The sequence below is a fragment of the Aquarana catesbeiana genome, linkage group LG05 (genome assembly GCF_042186555.1).
Source record: "Aquarana catesbeiana isolate 2022-GZ linkage group LG05, ASM4218655v1, whole genome shotgun sequence".
In the NCBI taxonomy this organism is placed as follows: Eukaryota; Metazoa; Chordata; class Amphibia; order Anura; family Ranidae; genus Aquarana; species Aquarana catesbeiana.
Genome location: NC_133328.1, coordinates 601869168 through 601888108, shown reverse-complemented (window position 1 = coordinate 601888108; position 18941 = coordinate 601869168). Strand labels below are relative to the sequence as shown.

At 42.0% G+C, this 18941-nt stretch overlaps 1 protein-coding gene across 1 annotated transcript in view; it reads right to left on the bottom strand.

Moving 5' to 3' along the window:
- The window catches only part of TAF2 (TATA-box binding protein associated factor 2), a 164737-nt gene that overhangs the window by 74820 nt on the left and 70976 nt on the right, over window positions 1–18941 (bottom strand). The window contains exons 16-19 of the mRNA XM_073632181.1: window positions 16600–16852; window positions 8590–8730; window positions 3939–4049; window positions 359–552 (exon numbers count right to left, since the gene is read on the bottom strand). Coding sequence (XP_073488282.1) covers window positions 359–552; window positions 3939–4049; window positions 8590–8730; window positions 16600–16852 — 699 coding nt within the window. The remainder of the gene's footprint in view (window positions 1–358; window positions 553–3938; window positions 4050–8589; window positions 8731–16599; window positions 16853–18941) is intronic.

Genomic DNA, 18941 nt, shown 5'->3' with positions numbered 1-18941 from the left:
GATCTTTCCTTAGCCTAGACAGGCTGAGTGATATCAGTCAACAGTTGGCTGAAAAGGTGTCACAGGAGTGCAGAATGAGCCCTAGAAGGAATATAGTAAAATTAGTTTTGGCTATACTTCTCCTTTAACTGTGTGCTTGGAGTTCAACTTTAACAGAAAGCACTTAAGGCTCATTCATACCACATGCATTCAAAAAAACACATTTTATGGTAGACAAAGCATATGCCATTAAAAGCATTCTGCCTCGTCAACACAATGTCATATGTTTTCCATTCATTTTGAAAATATTTTACACTGCCATATATACCAATCCACTATACAACAGATCTTGTCATCCAATCCTAATCTAATAGCTTACCTGACCGTTATTGTGTGTCTGTAACTTGGAAGAAGCTTTTCCATATTCAGAAAACGGGTAATTTCTTCCAGGATGAGGCGGACATCAGCATTCAGATTGTCCAGGGTCCGGGATTCATTGTTAACACTCACAGCTGGGGTTACTCCATTAGCTAGAGCATCGATGAGTTCTGCCCGATAGTAATTATCTGAAAACTGAGGAAAGAGGGTGATACACAATTACTGTCAGGTTGAAAAAAAGACACAAGGCCATCTAGTTCAAATAATAAAAAAAAAAATATTAAAAAAAAAGAATAAAAACACCATACAATCCCACTTACACAATCCTATACCCACAGTTCATCGAAAGCAAGGCGAAAAACTCCAGCAAAGCATGATCCAATTTGCTACAAAAGGGGAAAAAAGCTCTTCCTGATCCCTCAAGATGCAATTGGATTTTCCCTGGATCAATGTATAGGACATACATATATATGTCAAGCTGCAAGAAAGTTACCAGAACCAAAGAAAGGTGTATTAAATTGGCCTCTTGCACACTGCAGCTTGAAAAAGCTCAATACAGCATTTTTCATCTAAAATACAGCCCATTGTTTACAATGTGCCTGTACACAGGCTCGTAAACAAGCTCTGCGCATTCATAAGTAAAAAAAAATATATATATATATAAATAGACAAAGCAAAAAAAAATCTAAAAATCTGCTTTCCCAGTCAGTATTTTACGCTGCTAGATGCAAATACACGCCCATGCGAGTATGGGCATAAATACAACATTCTGGGAGCTAGAACATGAGAATACGATTACACACAAATGTGCGCAAATATGTGCATGTGAATACGTGCAAATGCTTGCAAAATACAGCCAACAGAAACCGCCTGAAATTACATATAAAAGATGCAGATGTTCAAACATCAGTACATTGTGCAAGATGGTAAATCACGTTGGGTAATTATTCATGCTAAACCTAGGAAGAGAGAATAGGGAGGGAAATGTACAGGGAGCAGATATGTGGAAAAACAACAGATATTGGAAAATATTTAATCACAACAGGAAAAAAAAAAAAAATGTATTTATATATATACACATACACGTATATATACATATAAACACACACTAACACATTATATTGCCAAAAGTATTGTGACACCTGCCTTTACACGCACATGAACTTTAAAGGCATCCCAGTCTTGGTCCGTAGGGTTTATTATTAAGTTGGCCCACCCATTGTAGCTATAACAGCTTCAAGTCTTCTGGGAAGGATGTCCACAAGGTTTAGGAGTGTATCCATGTCTTTATGAACCTTGTTCGTGCACTGGTGAACAGTCATGTTGGAATAGGAAGGGGCCATTCCCAAGCTGTTCCCAAAAAGTTGGGAGCTGAAATTGTCCAAAACGTCTTGGTATGCTGACACCTTAAGAGTTCCTTCACTTGAACTAAGGGGCCAAGCCCAACCCCTGAAAAACAACTCCACACCATAACCCCCCACCAAATGAGTTGGACCAGTGCACAAAGCAAGGTCAATAAAGACATGGATGAGTGAGTTTGGGGTGGAGGAACTTGACTGGCCTGCACAGAGTCCTGACCTCAACCCTATAGAACACCTTTGGGATGAATTAGAGCAGAGACTGCGAGCCAGGCCTTTTCTTCTAACATCAGTGCCTGACTTTACAAATGCGCATTTGGAAGAATGGTCAAACATTCCCATAGACACACTCCTAAACCTTGTGAACAGCCTTCCCAGAAGAGTTGAACCCTGCAGACTAAGACTGGAATGCTACAAGTACATGTAAAGGGAGGTGTTCCAATACTTTTGGCAATATAGTATATATATTTATTTCACACACACTGTGTTCACTGCTTCTATTGTAAACTTTGAAAATGAATTGTCTGCAGCTACAGAGACCAGTTAGGGGCTTATTTAACATGGATTTACTTTTTTGTTAAGCATATGTTGTATTTCCTTGATCATAGCTTGATCACATTTCTACTTGAAAATTAAAATCCAGTATGGGCATCCCATCACTGATTATAATAACAGCCTGACAATAAGTGTTTCTATGAAGAGATTAATGTGAAGCTTGAAAAAAAATTAAATCAAATCGCACCATCTTTTTGCAATATGGATCCAAAAATTGTGATTTATTTTTACAAGATAAATACCACACAACCATCAGAAACGAACATTTTAAAATGAAATATAGAGTGAAAATAAAATGTACCCATGCTAAACTAATTATAATAATTTCCTGGCAACACATGGTGTAAACAAATTAGTCAAATGACTTTCCAGTGAAGGGGAGTTAAACTGTGGGAAGTAGATCAGATAAAAGAAGCTGGCTATAAAGTTTAGCAATTTTTGATGTATATTTACATACTGTATTAGTCTTGGTACAACTACATTGTAAACTTAAAAGGAAAAAAATGTATGCTATAAGCCATTATTTTCCTTGCTGGCTGATATGGAGGACTTTGCATGGCAGCATTTCCATAACACATCCCACAAGGGAAAGATTACAATGGGCGTCGACCTTCTGAACGTTCCTCAATTGCAGCATCATCTGCTCCAAAGCTGTGCAAAGTGAAAAACTAGGTAACAAACAGATTTTGGAAAGCATAATTGTTAGCTATGCTTTTTCCCCTGTGCTTTCCCCAGGTTAATTTTTTTTTTTTTTTTTTTAAATCCATTGTATCCAGCAGGAAGCGTTTATGTTTAGTCTCCCTGCCATAAGGCCATTTAGATATGGAAGGTTGTGTCTATCCAGGTGTTCAATAGATACCGTATATACTCGAGTATAAGTCAATCCGAGTGCAAGTCGAGGCCTTAATTTACCACAAAAAAAATGGGAAAAACTTAGTGACCCGAGGGTGAGAAATGCGCAGCTACTGTAAGTGGAAAAGAGGGTCAACAATGCCCATTTGTAGCCTCACTGTGCCCATTTGCAGCCATAGGTCCCCCGAACTTCAAACTCGGTAGTTAAGGGTTCCTAGATGCCCCCTAGCTGCAGCCAAAATTTGGGGTCTCTGAACCCAAAGGGTCCCGAAATGACATTGCTGCAGATGGACACAGTTGACCGAATTTGCGGCCCCGTATCTCGGGGCCACTTAGTGCTAGGAACCCCAAATTTGGTGTGCAAACCCAGTGGAACAAGCACCATAAAATATCCTGGGGTTTCTAGCACCAAGTGGCCCCGAGATACAGGGCCCCAAAAATCAGTTCAGAAAATGTCAAGCACTTTTCTGCAGCAGAGAATGACATTTTCCGAACCGGTTTTGGGGCCCCGTATCTCGCGGCCACTTGGTGCTAGGAACCCCAGCTTTGGATATGTTGTGGTACCAGTTCCACTGGGTTTGCACTTCAAGGTTCCTAGCACAAAGTGGCCCTGCGATACGGGGCCCCAAAGTTGGTTCAGAAAATGAAATTTTTTGCTGCAGAAAAGTGCTTGACTCGAGTATAAGTCGAGGGGGGCAGTTTCAGCACGAAAAAATGTGCTGAAAAACTCGACTTATACTCGAGTATATACGGTAACTGTGTCCATTTCTACTTTCTTTTTTTTTTTTTTTTATTGTGAACATAAGAAAGTCTTACCTTGTTTTTCCTGTTGTCATTGTACTTGATAAGATCTAGGATGAAGGCGAGGACTTCTTTTGGGCATAGGTTATGAACATCTCTGAGCAAAGCCATAGCGACTGGCATAGTCTGCAAGACAAGAGGATGGAGATGCATAGAGCACAGCTGTATACTTCAAGCGGACCTTGCATTTCAATTATTTAGGTCCCTGTTATCCCCCCACACACGCATAAACGCTGCATTAAAACTTTTTTTGGGCGGACCTCCGCTTTAACCACTTGCTGACCATAATATATATACATATATATATATATATATATATATATATACATATACACACACACATACATATACTGTATATGTATATATATGTATATTATATATATATAGATATATATACACACACACACACACACACACACACACACACACATACATACATATATATGGTGGCTCTTCTGTGCTGGATCACATACCTAGTACCTGATGCAGCAGATCCTGGTTGGGAGTGCGATCAGTGGGTACCTCGGACTCGATGTCCGCCGGCACCTGCTGATTATTCATTACACAAGCAGGACAGCTCTGCCTACGTAAACAAGGCAGATTGCCATTATGTCAGCGGGGAAGACATTGATCCTGTGTTACTGATAAGCAGGAACACGGATCTCTGCCTTCCCCTAGTACAAGCAACTCCCACAGTTTAGTAAATCACTGGCTAGGAACCTTTGATTGCCCCTGTTAACCCCTTCCCAGGCAGTGTCATTAGTACAGTGACATATTTTTTAGCACTGGTCATTGTATTGGTGTCACTGGTCCCCAAAAAGTGTCAAAAGTGGCAGTGTCCCAACTGTCCGCCGCAATATCGCAGTCCCGCTATAAGTCGCTGATCGCCGCCAGTACTAGTATTAAAAAAAAAAAAAAAATTCCATAAAAATATCCCACAGTTTGTAGACGCTATAACTTTTGCCCAAACCATTCAATATACGCTTATTGGGATTTTGTTTACCAAAAGTATGTCGAAGAATCATACTGGCCTAAATTGATGACGAAATTAAATTTTTTACATTGGATATGTTTTATAGCAGAAAGTAAAAAATATTGTTTTTTTTTTTCAAAATTGTTGGTCTGTTTTTGTTTATAGCGCAAAAAATAAAAACCGCAGAGTTGATGAAATACTACCAAAAATCGATGAAAAATACCAAATTCGAAAATCCAAAAATTCGGAAATCTGAAATAACTGACTAATAATAACTAACTATTAAATTATAGGTATTGGAATTTCCTTTCAAATTTGGCTCTTAGTGAACGTAACGAATACGAATTTATCCGAAGTTACGAGTTTTCTAAAATGACGAATTCCGTATCTAAACGATTGGAACGTAATGAATTAATGATAATAAATAATAATAAAAATAATTAATTTGTTCCGTTCAATTTGTTTAGATGCGAAATTCGTTATTTTTGGATAATTCATAACTTCGGATGAATTCATATTTGTTATGTTCACTAACAGCCAAATTTGAAAGGAAATTCCAATACCTATAATTTAATTAGTTATTTTGAATTTCTGGATTTTGGATTTTGAATCTTGAAATTTCCGGATTTTCGAATTTACGTTTTTTTACGGATTTCGTATTTTTAAACTTTCGAATTTTCTACTTTTAGAATTTCCGAATTTTGCATTTCGGAATTACAAATTTACGAATTTTCTAATTTTGGATTTTCGGATTTACGCATTTTTCAAATTTACAAATTTCGATCATATCGAAGGAGCCGAAAAACGAAAACAAAAAACGAATGAAACGAAAACTAACTAATTTTTCGGCAGAGCACATGTCTATTCATAACTCCTTCAAGTACGTTTTGTCAGCCCTGCCTTCTTCACTTCTAATGGATTACAAAGAAGAGAGTCCTCTACTCATCTCCTCCCCACTCCTCATCTCCATAAGCCCTCCTTGTGCACAGGCAGAAAGCCCAATTTCAGAAAGTATTTTTTGTACTTTTGAAAAAGATAGTAAAACCCTTTGAATTGTATATTTAGCAGACCAATAGGGAGCAAGCAAGAGTTCATCGCTCGGGTTACACTTTAAAATAAACCTATAATTCAGCCCCGATTTTCCATGACTGCACAGCCTAAGACATGATAACTGCCTTAGTGGCCAGAAAAGGGCACTCCCAATTATTATTATTATACAGGATTTATATAGCACCAACAGTTTACGCAGCACTTTACAATATAAAAGGGAGACAATACAGTTATAATACAATAAAATACAAGAGGATTAAGAGGGCCCTGCTCAGAAGAGCTTACAATCTAATAGGGTGGGGCAGGCGGTACAAAAGGTTGTAACTGTGGGCAATGATCTGATGGAAGTGGTAAAAGATTAGTTGGAGATATTGTAGGCTTTCCTGAAGAGATGAGTTTTCAGGGATCGCTTGAAGATAGCAAAAGTAGAGGATAGCCGAACCAGTGGAGGTAGGGAGTTCCAGAGGATGGGAGAGACTCTGGAGAAATCCTGGAGATGAGCATGGGAGGAGGAGATGAGAGCGCTTGAGAGTAGGAGGTCTTGAGAAGAGTGGAGAGGACGATTTGGGTGATATTTGGAGACAAGATTGGTGATGTATGTTGTGGTTAGTCCCAATGGACGGGGGGGCATGGCCCTTGGCAGAACTTAGGCATGAAGTAAAACTAAATCAGTGAGGAGTATAGACAAGGGTTTGCCGCCCATTGGTTATAGCAAGCATCTTGTGGTCTATTCTAAAAGTTATGACTTACATTTACAATGTATTTTTAGCCAAAACCTTTTTTTCCCACATTTTGGATAGGATAGAGAAGGTTTAAAACACATACCTGCGTATCTTTTTCCATCTGTGTCCTGTTGTACTAGAAGGGTATCCCTATACTGCCTACCTTAGGGCCATAGGTGAGAGGAAATCACAAAATGAGGGCAATTCCCCTCTGTCACCAGAACTGGTCCCATTGGAAGGTCTCCCACCACCTCTTGCTTTCATGAGAACTTTACAATTTAGGATTTTCACTTACTTTCTGTCACCAGAAAAAGAAGAGGGGCGATTTTCAGCAGTGAGGACACAATCCGCAATTAAAACTTGGAAGAGGGCCTAACCCTTCCCAACACTAAACTTTTAGAGCAGCAGTAAAGTCTACTTTATGACTTGTACCTACAGGGAAGCCTATAATAAGGCTTACCTGTAAGTACTAGGGATGCACCGATACCATTTTTTTTACGAGTACCGATACTTTTTAGTACTCGCCAATACCAATTACCGATACCTACCTTTTGTTTTCACTTCAGCTGTCAGCAATGAATGGTACAAAGCATTGAAAAGTTATTTACAAATGAAATAAATAGTTTTTTTAAATTTTGCGCTTTTTCAATGTGAAATGTGTAAATATATGTTAATATATATGTGTAAAAAAATTCACTAACAAAGCAAACAAAAAAAAGTTTTAATTGTTTATCGTTTATAGAATAGACGTAAACAAACAAACAAAAACAAAAAATAGGAGGAAAATAATTAAATGGAGGGGAATAGGGAGTTAATTAAGGCTGATTAGTGTAAATTAAGGGTTAATAAGGGGTTAAACAGAGGAACATTGGTTCATCCATTTGATCTGCAGATGAAGAAATAGAAAGATTAAAAAATTAACATAGTTTCTTTTTATTTTAGGGTTTCAGCAGCTGAGCAATGTTGTTAATAAACATTGCCACCTGCTTTTTTTTTGACAGCTCCAATTACCTGACTTCTTTAACACTTCAGCTGTCAACAGGGGAGACCCACTGACAGCTCAAAGAACCGAGCCTGAAAGTATCGGTGCATATGCACAAGTACCAATACTTGTGCAAATACTCAGTATCGGCAGCAATACCGATACTAATATTGGTGCAACCCTAGTAAGTACAGTGAATATCTCCATACTGAAGTATGCTGTCCACGGAGAGCGCTGTGCCGTGACTGTAACTCCTATGCACATGCACAGGAATGGTGCCATCGTAGCCCAGCCATTCAAATGGCCAGAGCCTGGAAATACGGAAGGAAGACCGAGTGAAGATGGAAGCACCGACAGCGATGACAGCACACCGCTGAAGGGTTTTGTTTTAAGGCAAGTCAGTCTTAACGTGCTAGTGTGTGATGCATAATTGAAGTGGTTCTCAAGGTCTTTTAACTTTTAGGCATTCTATGCATGAAGGTAGAAAAACCTTCAGTGTGCAGCTCACCCTAATACTTACCTAAGCTGATCTCGATCTAGCAATTTGCAAAAGAGCAGCGGCTCTCGTGAGTCTCCCCCTCCTCAATGGCGAGATGCTCCCACTGCTGTCAATCACAGCCAGTGGGGAGAGCGCCAGTGGGGGACCCAAGAAGAGAAGGATCGGGATTGCTCTGTGTAAAACCACTGCACAGAGCAGGTATGTATGACGTGCTTATTTATTTATTTTTGTCATTACAAACCCTTTAAACGGCCCAGGGGCCCAGTTTCTTTTTATTGGAGTTTACTACCACTTTAAAGTACAGTTCACTTTAAAGCTGTAGAAAGTGGTTCTTATCTATCATCTGCTAAGTGGAAATGACCAAAACACAAACAAAAGACATAAAAATCAAAGCCAAAAGATCAACTATAATATATTACAAATAAACAAATTGTAATTACCTTCTGTAGAAAGTAGCTCTGGAAATTCATGAAGTTGTTTGTTTTTACAATGTTTGGGCAGCTCTTACAGCAAAACATGCGGGTAAATAATGACTTCATTGCTGGAGGTCCGGTCCACGTGCTCACCATCGAATTTGCAATCTAGATCGAATTGTACAGCCAAGACATTAACAAACAGATGCTCTTCAAAGTTCGGCACTAAACAGTGTAGGGGGGTCTCCAGTTGATTTAAATTATAACATTATACAACTTAAACATTTTTTTACAAACTAAATATTCAATGAGGATGATCAAAAGAGCAAAGACAAAAATTGTAATTGTTAAAGCTGAACTCCGGAGCAAGGAGATAAATGCACAGATGTAAACTGGTTTGCCTGCCAAAGGTGACCCTTAGAGCCAGTTTTGTGATAAAGAAAACCCTGCCAGACAGTACAACCAGGTCCTCAAACACCAATGAAAAAGCAGCACAACTCGGTCAAGGACAAGCCCCCAGTCTGCTAACTGGACCATCAAACAGAAACACATTGATGAGGTTATCCCTGTGCTCACTGTGTTCCCTACTCTTTTTAGCATATATGCATGCAGCTGGGCCTGAATGGTTTTTCATGCCAGCGCACACAGGCTTCAGCTTGTATAAGAGCAGTGTGAACAGCAAGCTTTGACAAAGCATTTGCAAAACTTTAAACGATTCAACAAAGCTTTCTAAAAGTACCATTTAACTCCAGTTTGTACATGCTGAGCACAGATCCTAACGTGAGCACTGATTGCCACTTTAAGCAAGCTGCTAGCAGGCTTCAGCACTTCTTGAAGCCTGCTGAAGCCAGCTAGCAACTTATTTAAAGTGACAGTCAGCACTTTTTAGGTTCTGTGTTCAACATTTACAAACTGGAGCTAAAATGGGATTTTTATAACAGCTTACCTGTAAAATCCTTTTCTTTGAATCACGGGACACAGAGCCATAGTAGTATGTGGGTTATCGGCCACCTTCAGGTGATGGACACTGGCACGCCCCAAGATAAAAAGTGCACTCCCTATATAACCCCTCCCACTACTGGAAGTATCTCAGTTTTTTAGCAAAGCAATACACGTGTATACCAAAGAAGGGAGGGACCTCTGTGTCCGTGATATACTTCAAAGAAAAGGATTTTACAGGTAAGCTGTTATAAAAATCCTATTTTCTTATCGTACATCACGGGACACAGAGCCATAGTAGTTACTATGTGGGATGTCCCATAGCAATGCCAACTGAAGGGAGGGAGACACAACAAAAGTAGGGCACTAAGAGACTAGAGGACTCATACTGCAGCCTGCAGTACACTGCGCCAAAAGGCGATATCCTCATGACCTTTTACATCTACTTGATAGAATCTGGTATGGACTGAAGACCAAAGTTGCGGCCTTGCAGATCTGAGCCATGGAGGCTTGGTGATGCACTGCCCAAGAAGCACTAACAGCCCTGGTGGAGTGCGCTTTAATATGAAAAGGAGGAATTTTCCTTTTTAAACCATAAGCTTGAACAATCACTTGATGAATCCATTTAGAAATAGTAGATTTTGACGCTGCCTGTCCTCTTTTAGGACTGTCTGGCAACACAAACAAAACATCTGTTTTACGAATCTGAGCGGTCACTTTAAAATAGACCTTGACCGCTCTCACCACATCAAGAGAATGTAATAACTTTTCTTCCACAGAACGAGGTTCTGGAAAAAATGAAGGCAGAACAATATCCTGGTTTATGTGAAAACCTGACACTACCTTCGGTAGGAAATTAGGATGAGGTCGCAATACAACCTTATCCTTATAAATAATCAAATATGGCTGAAAGAAAGAACAGCCAACTCTGATAATTTTCTTGGTTGCCATATCTTCTGCAAGAAGAGTATTTTCCTCGTCAAGAGGACCAAGGGAATATCTCGAATTGGCTCAAAAGGCTGTTTTTGTAAATCCGACAGGACTAAATTTAAGTCCCAAGGGTTCTGGGGTAACCTAACTTGGGGATTAATCCACGTTACCCCCTGAATAAAGTTACGAACCAGAAAGTGTGAAGTTAGTGGTCCTTGAAAAAATACCGATAAGGCTGACACCTGGCCCTTGATAGTACTCAAGGCCAGCTTCATTTCTAATCCCATCTGTAAGAATTCAAGGATCCTACCTATGACATATTTTCTGGGGTGCCAACCCCTGGATTCACACCAGGAGACATATGCCTTCCAGACTCTATAGTATATGATTCTGGAGGCCGGCTTCCTAGCATTAACCAAAGTAGAAACTACTGAAGCTGACAGCCCACGGTCCTTTAGAATGTGGGTCTCAATAGCCAAACCATTAAATTTAGTGTTTGTAAGGTAGGATGGAATACCGGACCATGCGAGAGAAGGTCTGGCCACAGTGGTAGGGTCCAAGAGTCCCCTACTGCCATCTTTATGATCTCGGCAAACCAAGATCTCCTGGGCCACCAGAATCCCCTTCTTCCCTTCTTGCTTGATCCTGCAAAGAAGACGCGGAAGCAGCAGAACAGGAGAGAACACATAGATCAGTGAAAACTGATCCCACGGAAAGACCAAGCATCTGTTCCGTATGCCATTGGATCCCTTGTCCTTGTCCTCGATTTTGTTGTTGAACCTGGACGCAAACAGATCCACTTCCGGAACTTCCCATTTTCAACATATTGCCAGAAAGATGACGGGATGAAGGGACCATTCTCCCAGGAACAATTGTTGGCGACTTAAGTAGTCCGCCTGCCAATTCTCTGTTGTTACCACCTTCCAGGTAACTGGTAAAAAGGATTTCCCTTTTTGAAGATTCTTGGATATCAACCACCAATTGAGGCTCTGATCCACATTGGGGGATAAACGCATTGGGAAGTCCAGAGCTTGGACCTTCTTGTTCCAAGTTGATAGGATACTGTTCTGCAGCAGACTTGATTGAAACTGCGCATAAAGAACGGCCTCGAAAGAAGCCACCATCTTCCCCAACAATTTCATGCAAAGTCGAATAGAAGGAATCTTCTTCGTTTTGACCAACTGAATCAGTTCCTTTATGGAACTGATCCTTTCCTGGGGCAAAAACACCCTATTTTGAGCTGTATCTATGATCAGCCCCAAGTACTGCAATCTCCTTGATGGTTTCAAGGAGGATTTCTCTAGGTTGAGAATCCAACCTACTTATTCCAGGTAGCTGACTGCGGTGACCAAAGTTTGGTTTAAGCGGGCTACCAATTCATCTACTAAGAGTAGGTCGTCTAAGTAGGCTAGTATTGTTATACCTTGAGCCTTAGCCTGGCTAAAGGAGGAGCCTGGACCTTTGTAAACACTCGAGGAGCAGTAGCTAGACCGAAAGGCAGAGCTACAAACTGGAAATGAAGATTTTCTACCTCGAAGCGTAGAAATTTCTGGTGAGCGGAGAAAATCAGCACATGGAGATAAGCATCCTTGATGTTAAATTGACGCTGGAAGTTCTCCCCCTTGTAGGATGGAGACTACTGATCGGATTGACTCCATGCGAAAAGAACGGATATTCAAAAACCGGTTTAGATCTTTGAGAACTAAAATGGGTCTGACATCCCCGTTTGGTTTTGGAACCATGAACAGGTTTTAATAAAACCCCAAACCTTGCTCTTCCAATGGGACCACCGATATCACTCTTTGAGACAAGAGATGATCCAAAGCTAGAAAGAGAGACTTCTATTTTCACTGGATCTCTGGGAACGTTTGATCTGAGAAAACAAGGAGACGGGAACTCTCGGAACTCTAGTTTGTAACCTAGAGAAATTGAGGAAGCCACCCATCTGTCTTGACATTGTTCCTGCCAGATCTTTGAAAACTGTAGAAGTCTCCACCCCACTTGAGCGAGCGCGCCCCTTCATAAGGAGGCTTTAGTATTCGGTTTTATTGGTTTCTTCCCCCAGGTCCTTTTTTGGCCCTGGGACTGACCCTGAGGTTTACCTCTTGACCCCGACTATGGAGGCCCGGGTACCATTCAATTCGGCCAAAAAGACACTTTGAATGGATGCATGGCTAGCCCCAGCAAGCTCCAGTGGAGCTCAGCACAGCACATCTTTACTCGTGACCAACACCTTAGACACTGGCGAAAAAAATGAGGTACTCCCAGTAGTGGGAGGGGTTATATAGGCAGGGCACTTTTTGTCTTAGGGCGTGCCAGTGTCCATCACCTGAAGGTGGTCTATAACCCACATAGTAACTACTATGGCTCTGTGTCCCGTGATGTATGATAAGAAATGGTACTTTAACCACTTCCAGCCCGCCATATAACAGAATGACGTGTGCAAAGTTATCTTGACTGGATGTCATATGACGTCCAGCAAGATAAGCTGCGTAGGCGCGCAACGCGGCGATCATTGGTGTGGTGTGTCAGTCTGAAACACCACATCACCGATCTCGGTAAAGAGCCTCTCACGTAGGCTCTTTACCATGTGATCAGCTGTGTCCAATCACAGCTTAAACAGGAAGAGCCGTGTATTGGCTTTTCCTCCACTCGCTCTGGCAGACGCGAGTAGAGTAGAGCCAATCGGCTGCTCTGCTGACGGGGGGGGGTCTGCGCTGATTGATAATCAGCACAGCCCCACCGAGGATACCCACCCAGGGCCACCAGGGATGCCCACCAGGGTTGCCAAGCAGTGCCTATTAGAGGTGCCAATCAGTGCCCAGCAGTAATGCCTGCCAGTGTCTCATTAGTGCTGCCTGTCACAGCCATCAGTGCCGCCTATCAGTGTCACTCAAAAGTGCCCATCGGTGTCACCCATCAGTGCCGCCTATCAGTGCCCATCAGTGCTGCATATCAGTGCTGCCTTATCAGTGCACATCAGTGAAGGAGAAAACTTACTTATTTACAAAATTTTATAACACAAACAAAAGAAAAACTTTTTTTTTTTCGGTCTTATTTTATTTGTTTAGCAAAAACAAACAGCCCGCTGTCTGCTGATGTCACAAAGCCTCCCAGGCTCGGGAAGGATCATTACCATATGGTCAGGATCCACCCAGATCCCTGGACCCGCATCTGGCTCAGCCTCTCAGCGAGCTGCTGAGAGCTTGAACCAGCCACTCCTGCCCCGCTCCACAGCCCAGCACTCCAGTGGGCAAGAGGGGTGAGGGGGGGCATAGCAGACAGCGGTGACTGACTGACAGTAGCACCAAACGATAAAAAGTGTTTGATTGCTCGGTTCACAGTGTTAGAGCCGGTGTTTGGCCGGACACTGATAGAAGTCACAAGACTGCTGTAACTGCTGAGGAGAAAATGTATTTAGCAGATTATATTTACTAAAATCATTGCATAACTGTGTTCTGTGTGAGACCAGATATAGTGACTCCCGGGTCCTGGGTTTAGTAACACTAACTTTTTACCAGTTGAGTAGCTTAAAACCACTGAGACATGTCAGGTCATTATTCTATCAGACACAAATCCAACATACCCTTGCATGACAAAGAGGCCTGTGCTGATTGTGCCAGCATCTTGATACCTTTTATTGTCAGTATTCCCATTGCACACGTTAATGAAATGAGCTCAAAAGTAGTGGGTGCTGCAGCAAATACCAGTTGGCAACTTGAATCATCACAGATCAATGCACATATCTGCCAGCACAACGAGGATCATCAAGTGTCATCTGAAGCTTTTATTGAAGAAAGATTACAACACAAATGACCAAGTGCAACATTTCGGAGCCACGCAGGACCCAGGTGATGTGATCTTTCTTCAATAAAAGCTTTGGACAACACTTGGCAATCTACAGTGTGCTGACAAATATGTGCATTGAGCACCTTCATACCGTGCCCAAAGACAGACCTGTACTGAACGAGACAGCTCCGTAACAGCGTGCCTGACATTGGCCTGAGCTGTATTCGACAGCTCCACTATACCATGTCTGACAAAGGCCTGTTGCTGTAGGAGAAAGCTGATTCATGCCTTGAATGACAGCAAGGTCGGTGCTGTATAAGGCAGCTACTCCATACCATGCCTGACAGAGAGGCATGTGTTATATAGGACAGCTGCCCCATACTAAGCCTGACAGAGAGGACAGTGCTGTATATGACAGTAAGGATGAGCTCCGGCGTGTTCGCGCAGCCCACGTGCAGAGCCCGCCAGGAAGTCGGCACTGTGCTGCGCTAATCACAGGCAGTGAGACATTGTCCCAATGCATGGCTGCAGAGATCAGGAAATGTTTCACTGCCTGTGATTAGCGCATAGCCGACTTCCTGGCGGGCTCTGCACGTGGGCTGTGCGAACACACCAGAGCTCATCCTTATAAGACAGTATCCCCATACCAGTCTGACAGAAGCCTGTACTGTAAGGTACAGTTGCTTCATACCAATCCTGAGAGCCTTGTGATGTCTAAAAAAAACCTTTGCCATACACAGCCTAAAGCAGGGGTCTCAAACTGGCAGCCCTCCAGCTGTTGGAGTCATGCTTGTAACTGTCAGCCTTGCAATGCCTCATGGGACTTGTAGTTTTGGAACAGCTGAAGTTGCCAGTTTCAGACCCCTGGTCCAAAGGAAAGCCTGTGTTACATGAGACAGCTCTACCATAAAAAGTCTGACAGAAATAGGTGTTATAGGAAACCGCTCCACCATACTGTGGCTGAGAGGTGGTCTGTGCTGCATAAGACATATCCTTCATATCACACCTGACAGTAACCTATACTGTATTGGACAGCTCTTCTATACCATGCCTGACAGTGCTGCAATTTTAATGTGATGTAAATTATGGAAAACCCTCACTAAACTCGCATGCTCCCGAGTATGTCATTCTGCTTTACCCCAAGGAGAAATAACACTGGCAAACAAGAAAGATGCAAAAAATAAACAATACATAATCCGCACTAAAAGTGCTTTGACAAACTGTTGACAGCAGCACTTTACAGTAGGCGGGCGTGATGATGTCATTGATTAGCTCCGTCCTATTTGTTTTTGTCTGAAGAGATGTCTCTGTAGCCCCTTGGAAGATGTTCCTTTGGACGAAATGCGTAGGGCTGAGCTAAGTGGGGGGGGGGGTCATCATGCCAGCCTTGGGAGCAAGCGGGCGCATGAAATAAGCTTTTTACCTTTTCTTATTCGAGTGTACAGTATATACAATTTATTTTACTAAAGCGTGGTTTAGATGTACTTCGCGGTTAGGATTCTCCATGCTCGTCTTTCCTTCTGAGTGACTGTTGAGAAATTATTCTGAGTGATTTATCTAATGGAAACCCAAACAGGGCAGGCTGGAAGCAAAGAGTGCTATGCCTGGGTAGTGGTTAGCACTTTCACCTAGCAGCAATAGGGTCGCTGGTTCAAACCCCGACTACGAAACCATCTGCCTGGAGTTTGCATGTTCTCCCTGTGCCTGCGTGGGTTTCCTTGGGGTACTCCAGTTTCCTCCCACACTCCAAAGACATGCTGGTAGGTTAATCAGGCCCTGTCTATAAAAATTGGCCCTAGTATGTGTATGTGTTTGTAGGCTCGTCAGGACCCTGCATGGTAAAGGACCACGCTATATCAAGATGCAACTCAACTCAACTGTTGTCACCATTCATTCAATGGGGTTTTATCTCTTAAGCAATATGAGACCTCCCTGCATCTGAGGTCTAAGTCTCTGGTCAGCAGCTGTGTGGCTCTTTGGTGGTTGGCAAACAGTGGTAGTGTGTTCTTAGAAGAATCACTTTCACTGACTGGTGGATTCTGGGTTTATGCATTTGAAACTTTACGATTATCTATGGACACTTTAATATGAACATTGTTGTTTTTATATATGTCATTCACTTTTGGTTTTCATGATTTGTGAAGGTTTATGCGAATCACTTAAAGTGACAGCGTAACATAAATGTGTTATTATAAACAAGAAAGATGACAGTGTAGTAATAACATTTCAGCATTATAAAACATGAAGGCCAACATGCAGTGATTTATACAACTACAGTGCTATTTGAAAATGCTCAGATTAAACAAGACAATAAAGGATAAGTTACTTTAACTAGCCATTCTTTGTTAAATGGTCTGTAAAGGTCACCAGAGATCTTACCTTGGCCAGACAAAAGCATGCCATCATTCTGACTCGGTAGAAGCATTGTTCCTGCTCGAGAACGTCTGTCAGTGCGAGACGAGAGGCAGGTGTAGGGAAGGTCTCCAAGGCTAGAATGGCTTCTTCCTGTGCCACCACATCTCTCTCATAACGCAACTGGTACTGCCACATAAAATCAGCCTGTTCGAACTCTACTTTCCTCAACACCGACATGTCGGGGTCAATCCTGATCCACAGCAAGGGGGAGTCAGCACTGCAACAAAAAAATGTCATGGAAATAACCAACCACCACCACCACCACCACCACCACCAAGGATACATTGGCCAATGCTGATGAGGCCTATCTTTTAAGATCATAGCAGTTTCCCGTAATGTATTTTTTTACGTGCATTACCAACACTGCTTTAATTCTGTTTCTGCGACAGCATCTACCCTTTATTTTCTATCTGTGGTCTTAAAAATGTCAAATGCCATTCTGGACACCACAGTCTGTGCCGGCGCATTGAGAACCAAAAGCAAAAAGGAGTCCATTAGGAAAAATTGGGGAACTGCACGAGTTGCAACTTTTCTCAACAGGGCACTCTCCGCTACCTGTCTGTGTCCTGCTATGGAAGGACTGGACCCCAAAAGTTTAGCCAGCCATAGAGGGATCGAATCTCAGATGGTTCAACAGGGACTGGCCAAGATTCGATCCATCTATACCCCTCTCTGCTAATCCCTCCATTGGCTGCCGCTCACCCAACTATTACAATTAAATTCAAAATACTAACAATAAGTTACAAAGCCATCCACAACTCTGCCCCCAGCTACATCACTAGCCTAGTCTCAAAAAACCAACCTAATCGTCCTCTTCGTTCTTCCCAAGACCTCCTGCTCTCTAGCTCCCTCATCACTTCCTCCCATATTTGCCTCCAGGACTTCTTCCGAGCCTCTCCCATCCTCTGGAATACCCTACCCCAATCTGTCAGACTATCTCCAAATCTATCTACTTTTAAGCGATACATGAAAACATTTCTCTTTGGAGAAGCCTACCCTGCCTCCACCTAACAACTGTTCTTTTATTTTCTTCATCAGCTCATCCCCCCAATTCTAACGCTTTCGTATCACTTGACCCTCCCTCCTAGATTGCAAGCTCTAACGAGCAGGGCCCTCTGATTCCTCCTGTATTGAATTATATTGTAATTGTACTGTAAAGACCTGGGCAAACTGTTGGCGCTATATAAATCCTGTAAAATAATAATAATATTAAATCTATAGGCAGGCTCGTACTGGTCAATCCATCGATCGACTTCAGTACAACCAGCCTGTCGCATTGTTTACATGCGGTTACTGCCGGTGGCTTTAGCCACTAGCAATAATCATTGTGTTTTGCCAGCAGGGAAGGCGCCTCGTTGGCAGAACACAACAGCTCCATGGGAGGGATCCTCCCCATCAACACCGACTGTGTTGATGGGGATATCAAGCATTTTTTCTCTTGTTGCAGGAAAGAAAATCACGCTGTCTATGGCTTGCTTTTGAATTCACCCAAAACTTTTCTTTTGAATATAGTGATGAGGGGTTAAAGCCTGTAAGGGGTTTACTGCTGTTCCTGTCCCCACCGAGTAGATTGCTCCTTATTCCCATCCTGATGATAGTAAACAATGGTACAGGAACTTTATATAGGAAATCTACCTGAAACATGGCAATAATGCTTTTTTATTTAGTGAGGTGGTGGAGGAAGGGAAAAAACTTGTCTAGTTAATACGAATCAATAAAAAAACCAACACCACACTTCAGCGCTCAAAAAATGACACAAAATAAAACTGCCCACATGAGTGATACACCTTATAACAGAAAGGTCCTGTCACTTTATTGTGCATAAAACATGATAGTCCACCGTATGTGTGAGAAGACAGTCTATTAGAATGGTGCCATCCGTAAATATGAGTTCAGCCGTGCTCAATGTGTGAGGATACCACCAATCACCACAAGTGCATCCCACTCCCTATGGATTAAACGGTTACCACAAATAGGCAAGTAAAAAGCATATGGTAATGAGGTCTCTCTGCTTGTTCTACATTGGTTTTTATTGATATGTATTACTCTCTTAGAGTTTTTAAAGCAGCAGCCTATTAAGTTTTTGTTGTATCCAAGTTTAAGTAAAATTTGTTTAGATAACTTTCGCTGCCATTCATGAGCGCTCTGGAGGGCGGCAAGTTTTTTGGTTTAATATATTTAGTTACTACGAATGCTTGTGCCCACATTGAGAAGACTACCCCTTCCACTTGCTGCCCTCTGTCATTGGCAAAGGAAGCAAGTGGAAATTTCCCCAACAGATACAAATAAGGAAAAACTTTTTTGGT